The sequence below is a fragment of the Hemicordylus capensis genome, chromosome 2, assembly GCF_027244095.1.
Source record: "Hemicordylus capensis ecotype Gifberg chromosome 2, rHemCap1.1.pri, whole genome shotgun sequence".
Classification (NCBI taxonomy): domain Eukaryota; kingdom Metazoa; phylum Chordata; class Lepidosauria; order Squamata; family Cordylidae; genus Hemicordylus; species Hemicordylus capensis.
Window position 1 is genome coordinate 20,987,877 of NC_069658.1, and position 19,945 is coordinate 21,007,821.

At 47.1% G+C, this 19,945-nt stretch overlaps 2 protein-coding genes and 1 long non-coding RNA gene across 6 annotated transcripts in view; 1 reads left to right on the forward strand and 2 right to left on the reverse strand.

Annotated features, from left to right (window-relative positions):
- FECH (ferrochelatase) overlaps positions 1-7,127 on the reverse strand; it is a 101,544-nt gene extending 94,417 nt beyond the window's left edge. For all 4 annotated transcript variants that reach the window (XM_053294896.1, XM_053294894.1, XM_053294897.1 and 1 more), the window contains exons 1-3: positions 6,937-7,127; positions 3,561-3,678; positions 442-561 (exon numbers count right to left, since the gene is read on the reverse strand). In XM_053294896.1, the coding sequence (XP_053150871.1) occupies positions 442-561; positions 3,561-3,678; positions 6,937-6,988 (290 nt within the window). In that variant the 5' untranslated portion in view covers positions 6,989-7,127. The remainder of the gene's footprint in view (positions 1-441; positions 562-3,560; positions 3,679-6,936) is intronic.
- Positions 7,128-7,221: 94 nt separating this feature from the next.
- On the forward strand, positions 7,222-17,801 carry LOC128344483 (uncharacterized). Its single transcript, XR_008315876.1, has 4 exons — positions 7,222-7,331; positions 11,495-11,573; positions 15,568-15,722; positions 16,918-17,801. It is a non-coding gene; the product is annotated as an uncharacterized LOC128344483 (long non-coding RNA).
- A 1,016-nt stretch (positions 17,802-18,817) lies between these two features.
- Positions 18,818-19,945, reverse strand: part of NARS1 (asparaginyl-tRNA synthetase 1) — a 32,019-nt gene continuing 30,891 nt past the window's right edge. Inside the window, exon 15 of the mRNA XM_053294670.1 lies at positions 18,818-19,067. Coding sequence (XP_053150645.1) covers positions 18,936-19,067 — 132 coding nt within the window. The 3' untranslated portion in view covers positions 18,818-18,935. The remainder of the gene's footprint in view (positions 19,068-19,945) is intronic.

The window sequence follows — 19,945 nt, forward strand, 5'->3', positions numbered from 1 at the left end:
CTTTGCTAAGCAAGGTCCACCTTGGTTTGCATTTGGATGGGAGACAACATGTGAGCACTGTAAGATATTCCCCTTAAGGGACGGGCCATAGCTCAGTGGAGGAGCATCTACAGGCTTGCAGGCAGAAGGTCCCAGGTTCACTTCCTGGCATCTCCAGGTTGGGCTGAGACTCCTGCCTGAAACCTTGGAGAGCTGCTGCCAGTCAGTGTAAACCAGGGCTGCTCAATTTCGGCCCTCCTGCAGATGTTGGCCTACAACTCCCCTAGTCTCTGGCTATTGGCCATTGTTGCTGGGGATTATGGGAGTTGTAGTCAAAAAACAGCTGGGGGTGGGGGCCTAAGTTGATGGACCAAGGGTCTGACTTGACATTAAGCAGCTTAATGTTCCTAAGCCTCCCAGACAATGACTCAGAACAGCTTCTGGTAGCAAAGAGCTCCTTACTTTTGGACTGGAAGAGTCATTAGATCTCTGTCAAGGAAGAGCCTGAGTAGGAAATCATGGACGTCTCCCAGAGTCTCCGGGCCTCCCATATTTAACATCAAGATCCCCGTTTTAGGTTTTCTGTCAAGAGAGAAGGATGTGTGTAAGTTTTCAAATGTTTTAACAGACTATTGTACCCGGCCTGAAATCTATAAGAGCTGCATTCTCTATCTTTACAAATGTCAATTTCCTATTTGCCTGAAAACAATTCTTTCCTCAGGTGATTGGCTGTTTCCAAGCTGGGATTAAACAGTTGACCAGAGTTCTTTTTAAAATACTTTTTATTTTGGTGTTTTCACAAGACAGAAGAACAAATTTATAAAACAAGGTCATCATCATCATCATTATCAATTACATCAAGCAACACATATTGATATTTTCATGTATCTATGAGTCATTTTGCCTAGATTTTTAATAAATGCAAATGGATTTCAAATGTTCTGGTCTAGTTTGTATCGCTTTAGACTACCTAATTCAGGAAAAGTGTTCAACATGGTAAAAAGTAATTTATAGCCTGGGGATTAATATGTGTTTTAAACTGCAAAGAGATTTTGTCCATAATTAGCATGCCTCAAGTTCTACTGAACCAATCTTTGAGTGATAGCATCGTTTTCTTTTTCCATCCTATGTTCATTGCAAATTTATGAGAACCGACCTTGCATCAGCGAGCATGAACTGCCCCCTTTGCTAAGCATGGGTTGCCTTGGTGGCATGAGTGACTACATGTGAGCACTCTCTACTGTAAGAGATTTCCCTTAGGAGATGGGGCTGCAGCTCAGTGGTTGAGTACCTGCTGAAAGACTCCTGCCTGAAACCTTGGAGAGCTGTTGCCAGTCAGCAAGTAGACAATACTGAGCTAGATGGAGCAATGGTCTCCCTCACTATTAAGGACACTTCGCATGTTCCTAGCCACCATTAGGAGATTTACATGAGCTAGCAAAGCAACTCATAAGAAGAACATAAGAACACTAGTAACTTTCAGCCTGTTAAATTAACAGGCGGTAGTAGACCTTTGGGGCCAGCTAACTTTCTCTCCCCCCCCGTCTCCCGCGGGGCCGAGTGAGTCTGCCGCTGCCATCGGGCCCAGTCTCCCCGCCGCCGCCGCGGAGCCCGATGTTGGGCGCCAGCCCGCCACCTCCTCCGGCTTCCCCCGGTCCCGCTTCCCCCGGGCTCCGGCTTCCCCCAGGCCCGCCGCCTTCTCCGCCCTCCCCCGCCGCCTCCTCCCGCCCGGGCCCACCGCCTCCTCCCGCCGGGGCCGGCGCCACCTGGGGCCGCTGCCGCCTCGCCCAGCTTCCCCCGCCACCTCCTAGCTTCGCCTGGCCATCCGGCGTCGGCTGCTTGTCCTCGGCCCGCCCGCCCGGCGGCGGCCGCTTCTCCTCGGCCTGCCACTGCTCCTCCCCCCGCCCGGTGGCGGCCGCATCTCCTCGGCCCGCCACTTCGCTTCTCCTCCACCCGCCCAACATGGCGGCCGGCGCCCGCTCCGTGTCTCTCTCGCCGTGTTCTGCGCACGCGCGCACCACGCATGCGCAGAACACCCGAAAAAGACACGGACGCAGGTACCCAACCATTTTATTATATAGGATAAGAACAACCCTGCTGGATCAGGCCCAAGGCCCATCTAGTCCAGCATCCTGTTTCACACAGTGGCCCACCAGATGCCGCTGGAAGCCTACAGGCAGGAGTTGAGGGCATGCCCTCTCTCCTGCTGTTGTTCCCCTGCAACTGGTACTGGTCCCCTGCAACCCAGAGGCGCTAATGGTGTATGCATGGAAGCAGACTCCTGTCCATGCGTGCCTTTTGGAACTGGGAATCGCCAAGACAAACAAGCAGTTCCCCATCATTTAGCTTCAGAGAGAGTTCATGCACCATCCCTCACACCAGGGGTTCCCACCCTGACTCTCCCATAACAGGTAATCTGAGCTGATTACACCAGCCTTCTGGACTGGAAGACTGACACACGTCGCTAACATGCATGCACTCCCATAACTGGCCAACTCCCTAAGAGTGACAGTTGTTATCCCTGGCACACTTTACAACATTTCAAGTAATGCACTCAAGAGTGTTATCTTCCGTGCAACCGTTGTTCCAAGAGGCCGACACCTTTATCCCTGCCTCTCTAATCTTACGTTGTGCAAACGGTTTCATACAGAAAACAAGAGGGAAGAATTGCTCTCATGTTGCCCATTTTACAGCACATTACTTGTCACAAAGATGTCCCAAGGGTTAAGAAAGCCAGAGCCCCAAAACATTTCAAGAACTGGAACCTTTCATCGTTTAAAGCAGGCCTGCTCAACTTCAGCCCTCCAGATGTTGGCCTACAACTCCCATAATCCCTGGCTATGGGCCACTGTGGCTGGGGATTATGGGAGTTGTAGTCCAAAAACAGCTGGGGGGGGGGCAAAGTTGAGCAGGCCCGCTTTAAATGATGAATAGTTCCAGTTCTTTAAAACTGCTACGTTTTAAGCAGAGGGGATCCCAGTTTTGAGAATTGTGAAGAAACAAAGCACTGCATATAAACATCACAGATCTGGATTCTTTAGAAGCTTGTGAACAAAATACAACATAGAAGAGGTAATATCTCCCAACTGGAGCCATTTCTGCTGGTTCAAAGTATGCAAGCCACCATATCACACCGGACTATTTTTCCCAAGCAGAAGGGAAAGGAAGCTACAGCTTTTTCACAGCCCTCTGCGAAATGGAAACAGTTCTCACTACCTGACTAAAAGAGCTATTTCTCACTTAACTCTTGAGTTAAGGCTAAGGCTGTCAAACTTGGGCACCCAGATATTGTTTGAGATGTCGATAAATAAATAAATAACTCCCATCGTTCCCAGACACAATGGCAAGGCCACTGATGGGGATGATGGGAGTTGTAGTACAGCAACAGATGGAGACTCACATTAGAAAACCCCTGCCTTAACTGAAGGGCAGAGGCAGCCAACAATAACACTGTCTTAAGATGAGTGAGACTAAAATACTGAGTTGGTTATTTTTCTGAGGTTCTATGTACAAACATCCATACTGTATGTATATTTCCATCAACTCCCAAACTGATGCAAACCCACTGAGAAGTCCCTTACTTCTTTTCCGGTTGAATCTGAGACTTCATTTTATCATCTGGTGCAACTGCTGTCACTGTTGACTGACATCTCCACTGCAGTAGATTTCTCACTTGACGGCAGCTGTTGCTTTTTGTGACTGGAGGAAGAACAAAAAAAACATGGTGAGTAGATTACCTGTCAGGGAACTTTACTTGGTCAAAGTGCTTCCCCACTCTGCATCTGCCCCAAATCCTTATCTAGCTGTGCCCAAAGGAGGAATCACAAGAAACCATCACAACATTCATATATCTTATGAATCTTCCAGGGCCCCCTAGTCTACATCTCAGGCCCTGCTCACAGCAGCACCATTGACTGAGATCCACTTGGTGTGGACCAGACACAGGGCCTTTTCAGTTGCGGCCCCTAGGCTTTGGAATGTCCTCCCAGACAATCTTCACCACACTACCAGCCTTTGGGTTTTTAAGGAACAATTGAAAACCCATCCTTTTATTCTTTGTCTGTTCCAGTAAGCTTTTAGCAGTATCATACTGGAGGAGTGGTATATAAATATTTTAAATCAATCAATCATAGAGTAGTCTTGAGATCACAGGTTATGCTCAGTCTGGCAGAGGTTCCTAGGAACTTATAAAATGCCCATTAACAGATGCCTGATGGTCGAAAATCCACAGAACTGAAACTCTGGTTGAAAATGAGAGCCAGCATGGCATAGTTGTTGGCACGTTGGACTAGGACCAGAGAGGCCCGAGTTCAAATCCCCATTCAGTCATGAAACTCACAAGTGACACTGGGCCACTTAACCTACCTCATAGGATTGTTGTGAGGATAAAATTTAATCATGTTTATTGTGAGGATAAACATAACCATTACATGTGGGTTCCTTAGAGGAAGAGTTGAATATAAATGTTAGTAAAGTAAATAAAATTCCCTGAACCATTCCTGAAGCATCTTTCAACAAACAAAGCGCTTACATAATCCCCAAATTGTTAAATATTATAAAATATGAGTTAAAGTTGGTGTTATCAGTTGTTCTTTAGCATGACTCTATTCTATTTTTCTATCTATTCTTTAAGAAATCAGTGCACTGCTTAATGCAGAGGCAGCCAACCTCAAGGTCCCAGCTGGCCTACAACTCTCATCATCCCCAGCCACAATGGCCTTGACAGGGGATCATGGGAGCTGTAGTTCAACAGCTGGAGAACCTCAAGTTGGCCACCCGAAGTCATATTATGTTACGTGTGGTGCATGCCAATTAAAGTCATATTTATCACTAATCCTATTCACATGTTATGTTATTCACAATTACAGGGTACAGAGTTGTGGATCTGCACACAGATTAAGTCATTCACATGTTATGATGAACACAGATAGAGTGGTACACTTCCTATCTGTACCATGCATTTGAGGGGCCTGCACCCAGGTTCACTAGAGAGGAGAGCTGGTCTTGTGGGAGCAAGCATGACTTGTCCCCTTAACTAAGCAGGGTCCACCCTGGTTGCATCTGAATGGGAGACTAGAAGTGTGAGCACTGTAAGTTAGTCCCCTCAGAGGATGGAGCCACTCTGGGAAGAGCATCTAGGTTCCAAGTTCCCTCCCTGGCTTCTCCACGATAGGGGTGAGGGAAACTCCTGCCTGCAACCTTGGAAAAGCCACTGCCAGTCTGTGAAGACAATACCGAGCTAGATAGACCAATAGTCTGACTCAGTATATGGCAGCTTCCTATGTTCCACTTTTAAGATGAATGTTCACAGTCATTCACAAAAAAGCAGACCTCTGAACACTCATATTACATGTCTAAATGGTTACTAGTTTTGTGGTGAAGGTAAAGTGTGCCATCAAGTCGATTTTGACACCTGGCGCCCACAGAGCTGTGTGGTTTTCTTTGGTAGAATATAGGAAGGGTTTACTATTGCCTCCTCCTGCACAGTATGAGATAATGCCTTTCAGCATCTTCCTATATTGCTGCTGCCCAATATAGTACCAGTGGTTATTTGAACCGGCAACCTTCTGCTCGTTAGTCAAGCATTTCCCCGCTGCGCCATTAGGTGGCTTTTTTAGTTTTGCGGTAGTAAGCATGACCCCTTTGCTAAGGGTCTACCTTAGTTTGCATATGAATGGGTGAGTACATGTAATCTCTGTAAGGGGGTGGTGAGCCTTGGGGGACAAGGCCACAGTTCAGTGGTAGAGAATTTGCATGCTTCCATGCAGATCTCCGGTTTACTCCCCAGCAGCATCTTCAGAAGCGCTGGGAGAGACTGCTGCCTGAATCCTTGGAGAGCTGCTGCCAGTCAGTGCAGAGAATACTGACCTAAATGGACCAATGGTCCGACTCGGTGTAAAAGCAGCTTCCTCTGCTCACGCCTAATGGCTGTTGGTTTTATTACTGTAGAAATTACAACATAAATAGTTGCACCTAAAAAGCTCTGAAAAACCCTTGGCAACTAAAACGAACGAAAAAGTCTAGGAAGAGGCAGCTGCAGCAGGTCCCTGCCGCCGTTTGCATTTCTTAAACTCTATGCACCGTTGGTCGGACAGAATAGCTGGTGGCTTTGTTTCCCCCTGACGCTGCACGCCGGATGCATGCAACCTCTCCGGAGCGCCTGCTGCCTGTGTGTGTGTTGTGTGGGGGTGTGTGGTGGTTAATCTCTGTATGCAGACGCTCCTCTCCGACGGACACGTTGTGTAAGGAGATCCTGGCGTCAACCATGAAGATCGCAGGCTGACTTTCGCCCCACACAAATCATCAATCGGTTACAGAGCACCTCGTGAAGAGGCTCTTAACCTGAAGTTCTCCGCGGGCACTCTCTCTCTGCAAGGCTGAAGTGGGCGTGGAGAGGCCGGGAGCGAGCCCTTTCTTTCTCCGTGCAACCAACCTCGCTTCGCTTGCTCGATTTATGCAAGAGAGACATCAAAATCAAGGGGGGGGGGGTTTTCCCCCAATCCAGCCTTTAGAACCCGGGCAAAGTTACACAGCAGCACCGTGGAAAGCAGTTCCACAGTGGGAAGCAGCACTTTGTTGTCTTTTAAGTCTGCCGAAAGCCCTTATATAACAAGTCAGGCAGAGAACTCGCTGCAAAACACTTGATTGCATCGAGCTGGGGGGGGCCCTTTAAAATTATTATTTTTCCCTACAAGGCTCTCTTTTTCTATGCAACAGAGCCCCCCAAAGCTCTCCACAAATCCCAGCGTGCTGGAGAACGAGAGAAAGCAAGGAAAGAGCAGCGTGCACGCGCCCTTTCACAAGGGAGTCAGCTAGAAAGCCAGCTAAACCTTTCCCCCCTTCACTCATTTCCTATCCGCTGGGCTCGGGTTAAAAGACAAGATGCCCGCCGCCGCCTCCCCGGAGAAAAGGGCATCGCAACAAAGCTTTGGAAAAACAGGCAACCGATTCACTTACATGAATGTGCAGCTCTGAAGGCAGCAGCCATGTTTGTGCTAACTAAATACATTCCCTTACTGTGCAGCAGCCAGAGTGGCAAGGTTCCTGCCTCCAGTTGGCTGGGCTGTTTGGGTGCATCCCTTCCCTTCTGCTATCTTTCCCCACACACTCGTAATCTCAGGCATACGCTTGCCCGCCTGGCTGTGAGAAGGGCGGGGGGGGGGGGACGCTAGCCCCGCCTCTTTTCACTCCTTGGGCATCAGAAGACAAGGCGCAAAGTGTCACGTGATCAAACCGTGACTCAGGTGGCAGCAGAAAGAGTGACTCAGCGACTCTGGTTACAAAAGAGCTTTGCAGCCCTAGGCTCTCTAACCGGGACTTGTGGCACCTTGAAGGCTAACCAGTTTATTGTGGTATTATATTATACTAGTATTTTTAAGCCCGTTATGATAACGGGCGCTAGCTTTCTATCCCGTCTTTTCTGTCTCTCTCTCTCTTTCTGTCTCTTCCCCCCCTCCTTGTCCCCTCTCTCTTTTTGTTTTGTTGTTTTGTTGTTGTTCTCTGTTTTTGTTCTTCCTTATTTTGCTTTTACTTTTTTGGGGTGGTGGTGGTGGATGAATAACGGCCAAAATGGCCCATGAGAAGGTGGCCGCCTCCGCCTATCGCCCTCCCGCGCACCCAGCTGCCGGAGCCCACCTTACCCGCTCCAGCCCGAAGGAGAAGAGAGGAACTCGGGAACAGAGCTATTCTCTGTGTTAAGCTGCTGCCTATACTGTCGCAATGGACGCAATAGGCGTCCTTTGCGTCCATAGCGGCAGTTTGAGCAGTGACTTAGCACAGAGAGGAGCTCTGCTCGTGAGCTCCTCTCTTTTCCCTCGGGCTAGAGCGGGTAAGGTTGTCTTCAACAGCTGGGAGGGCGATAGGCGGGGGCGGCCACCTTCTCATGGGCCATTTTGGCCCTTAATCTTTTTTGGGGGGGAGTGGGGAAGGTGATTTTGGGCAGCTGGGAGGGCGGGTGAGCAGGCGGCGGCGGCGGCTGTGAGCGGGCGGGGGCCTCGTTGGCGGCTTTGCCGCCACCTCGCCCAGCTTCCCTGTCCCCCGTCTCGGTCTTCCCCCGCCGCCATTGCCCTCGCCTTTTTCAGGGCGGCCGCTTCTGGTTGCCTCGGCCTCCTCTCGACGTGCCGCAGCTCATGGCTGAGGCGGCGGCTCCGCCGCCGCCTCGGCCACTTTCCCCCGCCGCCACACACCGGCTAATGGCCGCCCATGGCTGTGGGACACTGGTGTCTGAGGTCCTGTGTCCCTTGGGCTCTTCTGGGCCTGCGCTTTGCGCAGGCCCAGAACAGCCCAGGGAGGCAGGGACGCAGATCCCCAACGTTCCAAAGCCACGGCCACTCACTTAGCCTTTTATTATATAGGATAAACTTGCAGGGAATCTCTCCGAAGGTTTGCGAGTTCACTGCAGAAACTATGTGTACACAGTAGGATGACCATGTGTCTGAACAAGGCTACATTGATTAACACCTATAGTAGTAGGTCTCAGTTCACCCTAGTCTGAGTCCAGGCATAAGCAAACAGAATCAGACTTAATTGGCTGGTTTGGATGATGGGTCCCCCGACACACACATCTATGCAGGGAAGCGTGCCCCAATGCCTTCCTGGCACATCCCTTTATTGTGTAGGGGAGGTGTTCAACCAAATGTCCCGGAAAATATAGACACTGCACATGTGTGATAAAGGGATGCCCCACCAGGAGGGTGTTTGGACATCTGTGGCGCATGTCCTCAGTGTGGTGCTCTTGGCACATCCCCTTCATAATCTGAAGAAGATCGGAGGAGGTGAGCTTTGACTCTTTTCTATCAAGCCGCCTTTACTCTGGACGGCTGGGAGTCTTATAGCTGCCTCCTCCACACCCTTTGTTTGCTGGCCAGAACTCAGACCAGCACAGTTTTGCTGTCTGACTGGGAACCTCCCTTCCTCCAAGTGTATGACCTTTACCATCTGCAGGCACTGACTGATTACACCAGCCCTGCCCTGAGTCCTTGGTGAGAGGAAGGACTCTGGAGGCTTTTTAAGGAAGGGGGCTGCGGCAGGTGGCGCCTTCGGTGTAGGACTGAGGGTCGGGATACACTGTATTCAGTTGGGCTGTTTGGAAAGTTGCGGTAGCGGCCCCCTACACATAAGCCCATGCGCGTGACGTCACATGCACGGGGGTGTAGCTCGGGCTCTGGAGGAGCCCAGAACGAAGCAAACTGCCACCTGCCACACCCGGGCCACCAAGAGCCCGGGACAACTCTCCTGCAGTTATTTCAGGCAGTGTCGGCTGCCTGATAGAACATTTTCCCCTTTCTCTCCCTCTCTGGACGCTGCCCAAAATGACGCTGAGAGCTTTTGGGTTAACGCTGCCCAAAATGATGAGCTGAGAGCTCGCTCAAGCTCTCAGCAGCCTGGACCACGCCCCTTTGCATGTGAAGTCACATGCAAAGGGGGCGTGGCTTGGGCTGCCGAGAGCCCAAGCAAGCTCTCAGCTTGTTATTTCCGGCAGCGTCGGCTGCCTGATAGGACGTTTTCCTGTTGGTGCTGCCATAAATAACAGAGAGTTCACCCGGGATCTCACCAGCCCGGGCTTGGGAGGAGCCCAAGCCACAGGATTTGGAGGCCTTTTTCATTGGCGGCCCAGGTTCTTTGAACCCATTAGCCCAATAGTGGCTCTGCCCCTGAGTAGGTGATCCAGCTTTGTTACTGAGATTGGGTTGAAGTAGTTGTCATGCATCTGGGTTTGTCTAGAGATGGGGAGAGGGGGGTGCCTTCATTGAATGTGGGGCAGCTATTCCAGTGGTGGTGGGGGAAAGAAGTAACGTTGGCAGGTCAGCAGGCCGTTCCAGGGGAAGGGTAATCAGAAATTTAATAGCTGTTAGGGTTACAACCACTTTTCACCTCCGCTGGGGCGAGGGGCCTATTAGAACGGTTCACCTGAAGAGGTTATTGGACCCAATAGGATTCCAAGAAGCCTTGGAGGGATTTAATGTTGGCTTTGCCCATGATCCTGTTGATGCCCTAGTGGAGAACTGGAACAACATGCTCACCAGGGCAGTAGACACGATTGCTCCTAAGCATCCCCTCCGACCCACTTCAAAACTAGCCCCTTGGTATATGGAAGATCTACGGGGGAAGAAGTGGCAAGGTAGGTGACTGGAGCACAAGTGGAGAAAGACTCTACACAAATCCAACAGATTACAACATAGAGCACATTTAAAGATCTATGCTCAGGCAATACGTGCAGCAAAGAAGCGGTTCTTTTCTGCCTGTATTTAATCTGCAAGTTTACATCCAGCAGAGTTGTTCAGGGTTGTGAGGGGGCTAGTATGCGCCCCCCCCTTCCTTGAATCAAAATTTGGAGCCATCAGTTACCGGCTGTGATGTGTTTAAAGACTTTTCTGTACATAAAATCTCTCGGATTTGGGCCAACTTAGATGGAGACTCCACAATTAATTTGATGTCTGAATTGGAGGTGTCCAGCAACTCCTCTTATGTGGTTCGTCTGGATCTGTTTCAGTTTGTCACTCCTGAGGATGTGGACAAGCTGCTTGGAACAGTGGGGCCTACCACTTGTTCTCTTGACCCTTGTCCAACATGGCTTGTTCTGTCTAGCAGGGAGGCTGTTGTAGGAGGCCTGGTAAAAATCATAAATGCTTCTCTGAGGGAGGGCAGGATGCCTCCTTGTCTTGGAGGAAACTGATTATCTAGACCCATTTCAAACTGGTTTTCGGGAAGGCTATGAGGTGGAGACTGCCTTGGTTGGCCTGATGGATGATCTCCAATTGGGAATTGACAGAGGAACTGTGACTTTGTTGGTCCTTTTGGACCTCTCAGCAGCTTTCGATACTATTGACCATAGTATCCTTCTGGACTGGAACATATGAGAGTGTTGAGGGGTGGGAAGCACTCTTCTAAAGTGGTTCCGCTCCTACTTCTTGGACAGATTCCAGATGGTGTCGATTGGAGACCGTTGCTCTTTGAAATTTGAGCTTAAGTATGACATCCCTCAAGGCTTCATACTCTCTCCAATACTCTTTAACACCTACATGAAATTGCTGGGAAAGTTCATCAGGGGATTAGGAGTAGGGTGTGGTTGTTGTGGCCCTAGGGTTGTTGTGTGGAGAAACCCAAGTATGTAGTACACCACTCTGGGCTCCTTGGAGGAAGAGCAGGATATAAAAATAAATAAAATAACTTTTTTCATCATCTAGACCTGCCAACACACACACAGACACACACCCCATATGACAAAGGCCTCCTCTGTGCCCTGCTTCCCTTATCATCTAAGAACATATATGTTTTGAAACCATTCTTAAGCTTTCTTAATCTCCCTGCCATCCTTTGTATTGCAGCTCGATATTATTTGAGAGTGGAACCTTTGAAAAACCATGCATGATCTTTCATTGTAACCCTTTAATGTGCTCTTTTTAAACTGACTGTTTTTACTTATACTTGAGCATTTTGAAAAGGTGGGAAATACATTTTGCAGTTAATGAATTAATCTATCAGTCTTACCTCTCCAAAGTTTTCTCATCCACAGGAAATTAAGCCTGGTAGCACAAACCCCAGAACGTCTCACTCCTCTCGGGAGCATGTATCAACAATATGCTTTTACTATGGTAAGCATAAGGGTTTTGTTTTTAAGTAATTAACAGCAAGTACTCCATTTCTGTGTTGTAAGACTGGCTATAAAGCCAGTTTCAAACTTCCTGCTTTTGTGGGGTTAGCAATTTACTGAGGTTAGGATTCCATTTTCTCGGTTTCTGTATTTCACAATTTTAACAAAGTCAGCTCTCCAACTAGCCAGATTTTTCCAGATACTACATTTCACACACAATGTGGACTTTAGGCCACAGGCTAAGGCCCAGGGTATGTATCAATCAATCCTGTCATATCACAGTTGGGGGGCTATTGTATAAGGAGAACAGGCTTATATTCCAGGGTATTAACCAAGGGTAAACGCGGTGATTGTATCAGGTCAGTAAACACATCACCCCCTGCAGTTCTATTGTGTCTGCCGAGCCAGAAACACTAACTACTAATGCATGAACTGATGCATCTTGACCACTGAAGCCTCTGAAGGACAAATGCAATAACCTTTGTTTCAGGAAGGCACAGAACCATGAGGCAAGGTGAAGTGGTTGCCTCAGGTGGCAGGTTTTGGGGGCCATGAAAGATGGCACTGTGAGCAACAGGCAAATCTGTCTCAGAAGTTCCGCAACATAAATCCACTGAGAGGAACAGAAGCTGCAGAGGAGCGCATAGCCTAGCACCTGTTCATTCTGATGAGTCAAGAGCCCTCTTTAGACATTCCACAGAATGAGACACGGCATTCACTACAGCATCCTCTCCATCTCACTTGCCTCTAAGGACATAAGAACAGCCCTGCTATATCAGGCACAAGGCCCATCTAGTCCAGCATCCTGTTTCACACAGTGGCCCACCAGATGCCACTGGAAGCCTACAGGCAGGAGTGGAGAGCATGCCGTCTCTCCTGCCATTACTCCCCTGCAACTGGTACTCAGAGGCATCCCGCCCTAGAGGCTGGAGATGGCCTATAGCCCTCCGACCGTTGATAGACCTCTCCTCCATGAAGTTATCCAAACCCCTCTCTTAAAGCCATCCAGGTTGTTGGCTGTCACCACATTTTGTGGCAGAGAATTCCACAAGCTGATTATATGTTGTCTTCAGACAAATATCATGTGTGGAGAGGATACGGTGTGAAGCTTCTCAGCACATCAGTGCTGGGCGGCAGCTTGCCAGCACACTCTCAAAACATGGCGGCCCTTTTTAAAGAATGTCTGAAGAGGGCTTCAGCCAGGAAAACTTCTAGGTGGATTGTTCTATGTGTTAATTTGTGTGGGAGGGCGAGATGCCATTCAGACGCTTTAGACTGTGAGCCCTTTGGGGACAGGAATCCATCTTATTTATTTATTATTTCTCTATGCAAACTGCGTTGGAAACTTTTTTGTTGAAAAGTGGTATATAAATATTTGTTGTTGTTGTTATCGTCGTCTCAGGCATCAAAATATCTAGGCCTAGCCTTCTATAGCTATATACAGATTATTATTTGTTATTAACAAATTTATATACTGCTTTCCAACAAAGTTCTCAAAGCCATTTACATAAGGAATAAGAAAATGATGATTCCCTGTCCCAAATGAGGTATTAAAATAAAATACAGAGTTGGAAGGAAACAAGGCCCACTGTCTCCACATCACATTCTATCATGGCTTTTAAATATGAACCAGTGAAGCTGAGCCTAATCAAGAGATGAGCCAACTTTTATTTTATGGACATAAGAGCCCAATTTTATACTTCTATAAACCACCCACTGGACAATCTATATTAGGGACAGGCAAAATTGTTCCTACAATTCCCAGCACTTGCCCAACGGGCCCATTTTTACAAGTAATGCTTGCTATGTCTGTCTCTTTATTATATTTTCATCCCACACTTCTTCAAAGCAGCTCTGGGCAGTGTATATGGTCCCCCCCAATTACATTCTCACAATAAGCCTGCATGGTATGTTCGCCTGATCAACAGTGACTGGCCTAAGCTCACACAAAAAACTTTATGGCTGATAATATTTGAACCCAAATCTTCCCAATCCCCAGGCTTTGGCCACTGTGATTGGGGATGATGGGAATTGTAGTCTGACAATGACCAGGGACCCAAGTTTGAGAACCCCTGAATAGTTGATTTCTTTAAAAATCAGGTGAAAATGCATTTAAACTGCTTGATTGTTGAAGCAGCAGCCTTCTTCCAAAACCAGACTGTGGCTAGTTATCATGTCCATCTGTGAAGCATGTGAAGAGTGTATGTTGAAAATCAATAAGGTTAGCATCCACCAATATTTCCCCTCCCAGTCTCCTTGCTGTCTGCCAGACTTTCACATAACTCAAGCAGAGGACGACTGGTGTTTTAAAAATAGTTGGTGGGTACTGCTCTGGATGATTCACACATTTTTCAGTCCCAGAGCAGCTCTGGGGTGACTTTCAGCACTCACAAGTGACACTCTAATAACCAGACCTCTGGCCCCAAAGAAAGAGTAATACCAATATGCAATCCCTTTGTGGGATCCTGGGGATCAACAGGCAGGGTCAAAACGGATCTATAACCCCTTTAATCTTGAACTCAGGTGGCTGTCCAGATATAGTTTGGCTTCTCTGTGTCATTATCAAAAATGTAACGCTTTGTCTTGCTTTGAAAGTGTCTTGCTTTGAAGAAGCAAGAGAGAAAAAGCATTGGCGCTTTGGAACTTTGGTGCTGGAGAAGACTTTTGAGGATACCATGGACAGCCAGGAAAACAAACAAATGGATCATAGAACAAATCAATCCAGAGTTTTCACTCGAGGCACACATGACCAGGCTCAAACTATCATACTTTGGACACATTATGCGAAAACCGAGCTCCCTTGAGAAGTCCATCATGCTGGGAAAAGCTGAAGGAAAGAGAAGACGACCACAGCAAGGTGGATGGACTTGATTACGACAGCAATGAACGCACCACTGAGAGACCTTAAAGGCCAAATTGAAGACAGACCATCCTGGAGAGAATCTATCTATGTGGTCGCTAAGAGTCGACACCGACTTGATGGCACTTAATCAATCAATTGATCAATCAATTAATGGGTTTCAAGCAGATGAGAGTTTCTGTAGAGTGAGGCAAGAATATCTGAATACCCATGACAAAACAAAGAACCATAAAACAAAAGTAAAAGTTTGTTTCAAAAAGCATTGCAGTGGTTAACCAATCAGATCATGCCTTTAGAGTTTTCTTGGTCAGCTTCACACAGTGTGCTTAGTACCCTTAAAAAATGGCACAGAATATGCCATAGAGACTAAAGAGATGTTTTTTCTTAGTCAATGGCACAGGTCAAGACATTGCATAAATAAAAGATCTGCACTGTATCTAGGCTGAAGCAAAGGAAAAACTGTGCTCATGCTACCATACTCTCATCTTCATGACGGGCAGTTTGGAAATAGCGCAGCTGCGTTTAGCTCCCAAACACACCATCAGGCTTCAGCTGTGGCCTAGGGCGTTATTCCACATTAAGAGCAGAAAAAGCAGACACAGCTGATTTGCACATGCTGCAGTCTTGCTCATGAACAGACTTGATGCACTTCCACAGCTTTGCACAAGCAAACTGTGGCATGCTGGCAACCAATACATTTCTCTTAGAAGTATGCAGAGTTTTATTTATTTATTTATCTATCTATCTATCTATCTATCTAATCAGCCTTTGGGGCACAATGCCTCCCAAGGCAACTTACCATAAAATTATTGGTTAATGGTTTTCCTGAGGAATTTTTTTTTTATCCAGCAATCAAATTTGTACGAGGTCCCAAACGTCCATCTCTGGGTGGCTCACAACAGGATAAAAAGTTAAAACATGTTATAATAAAAACCTTATAATGGTTTAAAACCACAATTAAATTTAAAAGCTTGAGTGAAAAGGTAGGTCTTTAAATATATTTTTTCTAATTGAATATTTAATGAGACAGTGAAATGAACTTCCTTTAGCTGCTGTGCTGATTTCGTAATGCTTATGTCAAGAAGGGTGCTATCCTTTTAAGAATCTGAGACAGGGCATGGTTGTATCTTCACAGAAAGCACGGCCTTTGGAAGATAGGCCAAAAGAATATACAGCAAAAACTCGTGAAGTAATTCTGCAAATATGAACAAGCCCCTGAAAATTTGGGGGAAGCTAGTGATTAAAATATGGCCAAAGTGATAAAGCAAGAGTTCAAATGAGGAGTTTGAGGTGAGTTGCAAAATGCATCCTCGTTGCTAGAACTCTCCGGTCAGAATGCCACGTTTCAGAGGAGTCCCCCTCTGCCTCATCCAACAGGCTGAAAAACGTACTTTGCTGCAAGGCTGGGTTAGTGCTAGCTTACAAGGGCCTCATCTGGAGTAGAGCTGTGTGTGGGGCTCCCCATCCTTCCAATGGCTGGCACCCCAGCACCCACTCTACCCTCACATAGGTCTGGAGGCTTGCTTGGGTAGTAGAGCAGAAGCAGTCTGGAGAACTTTGTGGTAAAAAGAAAAATTGTGGCCGCCGAAGCAATGTGCCTGACCTTATTCTAGCATCGGCCACACAGCAAAAGGTTGAATGCATTGCATTGTTGTTTAAAACAAGGTGGTGGTGGCGGCAACACAAAGCACTCTGGGTCACAGTTGCCAGTCAGGCTCTTAACTGTTTTGAACTGGGCAGAGCCTCTGGCCCCTGGGTGGCTTGAGCTAATGTCTGGTGTAGTCTGCAGCTAGATTTTCTTGATTTCCCCCTAGCCATAATCCTGGCATTTCCACCCGTAGTCATTGTGGCTGGGGTTGAAGGGAGTTGTAGTCCAACAACTGGGGACCCAAGATTGGAATCCCCCAGACTAGTCCATAGCGGCATGACATAGGGTTTCATACCCTTACAATGCAGTGGAACATGGGGGGGGATGTGGAAGGAAAGAGGGGCTCATTCACACAACTTTAAGCAGGGTTGGAGGACTGCCCAGTCAAGATGGGAGTGCCCTGTGCATACAAAGATCAAGATAGGAGGAGGGGAGAGGGATCGTGTGGGAGCAGGATAGGACAGGTGCACCCAACCCACGTTGTCCTGAACATTGATCAAGGGTGGATTTAAAGCCATCCTACCCAGCTCCTGGCTCCCACAAACACTCTCCCCATCTCCTCCTATCTTGATCTTTGCATTCACACAACTGCCGACTGGGAACGCACTTGGTTCTCAAACTTTGGCTAGGTGCTCCTCCAAATCTGTTTAGGGTTGTGTGAACAAGCCCATTATAATGCAAGATAACACATTCTAGTATCCTCTCCATCCGTCTCCAGTACAGCTACCAGAATGGAACAGTCCAAGCAGAAGGAGGAGACTGAACAGTGACAGTTGGAGTTGGTTATGTATATGAACTGTTAACCAGTGTTTGCCTTGTTTTTCCTCCTCTCTCTAGCTTCAAGAAAAACCTTGCTTAGCTTTAAAACAAATGGAGAAGATGAGGAAGCAACAGACAGTTGTTGGGTAATATTTCAGATTTGTGTTTAGACAGTAGGCCACTGAATAGCTGGTGCTTGAAACAAACAGCAGGAAAAGGTTGTGGCCTTCCTACACTGCTTCTGCACTTCCAGGAGGCATCTGATTGGCTAGTGTGAAAAGCAGGATTCTGGACAAGATAGGCTTTTCTTCTACACACAACAGGAGACGGGTTTGGGTATCTGCTGCAAAGACTGCACAGCCCTCAATTCCACACAACTGCCACGTGGCCAGATGGAGAAGATAAACTGCATGGAAGTTGCATGGTTTTGTGGGTCTCTCAGGTGGTGGAACAGACATGCCCAAGATCTTTCTCAAGCCCCAAAGCATAGCATTCAGGAATCCTCGGAGCGGTTGGGGTTTAAAGAAATTGCAAAAAGAAAAGACACAATGCAGTTATGAAGAACATGCCTGCAACCCTTTTTCCCTTCAATGCTATGAATTTATTGACTGCCAGATTAGACCAGGTTCAAAAAAACAGGACATACACATCTGTGACAGAATGTGGAATTTAAGAGAGTGCAGAGGTATGAGAAAGCTGCCTAGACAGGTCTTGAGGCAGGAATAAAAGAGGAAAATCCTTCTACAGTTTACTCATCGGACATTCCAATGGCTCAAAACTGATCTCAATTGGCTCCCCTTTATTATTATTATTTCTATAATAATTTTATTTATTTATTTGATTTTTATACCGCCCTTCCAAAATGGCTCAGGGCGGTTTACAATTAAAACAAAACCTTTGCCAGGAAACCTAGAAAATTGTACTTTAGTGTGAGATTTCTAAACACCTTCCTAAAACTACAATTCCCAGAGTCCTTTGTGAAGAAGTTAACTTGGTTTTTGATCCAACTGCTGCAAAGCAAGCTAACCAGCCATGAAATACAAGAATCTTCTCACCAAACAGAATTGGGGAAATCACTGTGAAAAAACTGAGAACTTAAATAGTGATTCTCCTTATCCAGCAAGCAAAGTGATAAACTAATACAGAATTCAAAATGAAGATACGCTGAAAACATACCGGCCAGCTATTCCAAGAATATAGCCATCTCCCCAGCTGCTCACGTTTAATTTTTACTGGGGTACCAGTTGGGGGTGCTCTATTACATACAACATGCTACCACATGTATGGTTAAAAAGTACATAAAACTATCTGAATCCCTTATTTCTAACCCTATATCTTAAAAACAACTTCATATAAACATTAGCAGCTGGTTACTTACTGCAAGCAAGGACTTGGTTACTACAGCTTGGAGCTATATTAACATCACAGCCACATTTTACTAATGTGCATCTGAAGACATTTTTAAGGCAGAGCTAAATGTACAGTGGACCCTTTCTCCTTCAGCTCCTCCTCTTTTGAGAATCTAAACCCAAAACTTGTTTAAAATTTGGCCCTAGTTTCCCCCTCCCCCCTCAGCTGAATTGTTCTTTACACTAAGTTCTATTAACATTCCAGGGCATATAATTTTCACACTTGCAACATGATTTAACAATTATAAAGATGGAAGGATTCTGCTCTTTAATGTTTGATCTCCCAAACCAGAAGTCAAGGCCCCGATCCAGCACCTTTTGAATGTAATCAAATACCCCAGTGCATTTATGAAGTGCTGTTGGAAAAGCATGGCTGAAAAAGAAATTTTTACATCTATTGTACCCTGTTTGTCTAAACTAGCAATCACTTTATGGCAATCAATAAGTTCAAACATCCCAATATGACAGATGAGAGGGGTGGGAAAGGGAGAGAAAAGGAGCTTCTGAAATCTCTAGATGGCAATTTATCACCAAATCCAAATCGAAAAGATTCTCATTTGAAAAAGCAGAACGTTGATCATTTGTTTTTATTTGCAGGCAGACTGTTGGGCGATGAGATGTGCTCTTCGCTGCTAAGGGTGGGGTTCTTTGCTGAACGCCAACTGGGGTTTGTCCAGGCGATCTTGATTAGGGTTTGCAGCGCTGGACAAAGCGCGGGTAGAGACACACGTCACGGATATGATGCCTGTTCAGCACCCAGGTCAGGAACCTTTCCAGGCCCAAGCCGTAGCCACCATGAGGGCAAGTGCCATATTTACGCTGTGAAGCCAAATCAGAAAGAAAAACATGGTCAATGGTTCAAGAGATCAAAGGCACACACTCCTAACAGGGACAGCAGAACCTCGTGCCCATGATCTCAGGAACGGGCATCCCAGTGCTGGAGCAGCGGCCAAATTCTTTCGTATCCAGCTTAGTGTGGTCAATCTCCCACAACAACGCCATAAAGTAGGTTAGGATGAGAAGTAGTAACTGGCCTGGGGTCACCAAGGAATCTTCATGGATGTAGTGCTTTGAACCCAGAGGAATACGGGAAGCACTCTTATACTGAATCAGACCATTGGCCCATCTAGTTCAGTACTGCCTACACCAGCGTGGCACAACTTCGGCCCTCCTGCAGATGTCAAACTACAACTCGCATCATCCCTACTGGCCACCATGGCTGAGGATGATGGGAGCTGTAGACCAAAAACAGCTGGAGGGTCCGAGTTGTGCAGCCCTGGTCTACAATGACTGCCAGCGGCTCTCCAAAATTTCAGGCAGGAGTCTTTATTCCAAACCCTATCAGGAGCAGCAAGGGATTGAGGCTGGAACTTTCTACATGCAAAGCAGACTTTTTACCACTGTGCTATGGCCCCACCCGCTGGCCCCAGTGCAACACTCCAAGCACTCGGCCACACAGGCTCTCTAGACTTAAGATACCCAGCTGCAGTCTTGTGGTGTGTGCTTGTTTTTGTTCTGCAGTGAGGCCAATCAACTGAAGTTTTGCTGTTGCCGGAGAGACTGATGTCACGGGGATGGTTGCACGCATTCCTTCAATTTCTAGCCCATCCTTTCTCCATACAGCTCAGGGTGATGTACAGGCCACCCATTTTATCCTCACAACAACTCTGTCAAGTAGGCTAGGCTGAAAGGAGGAC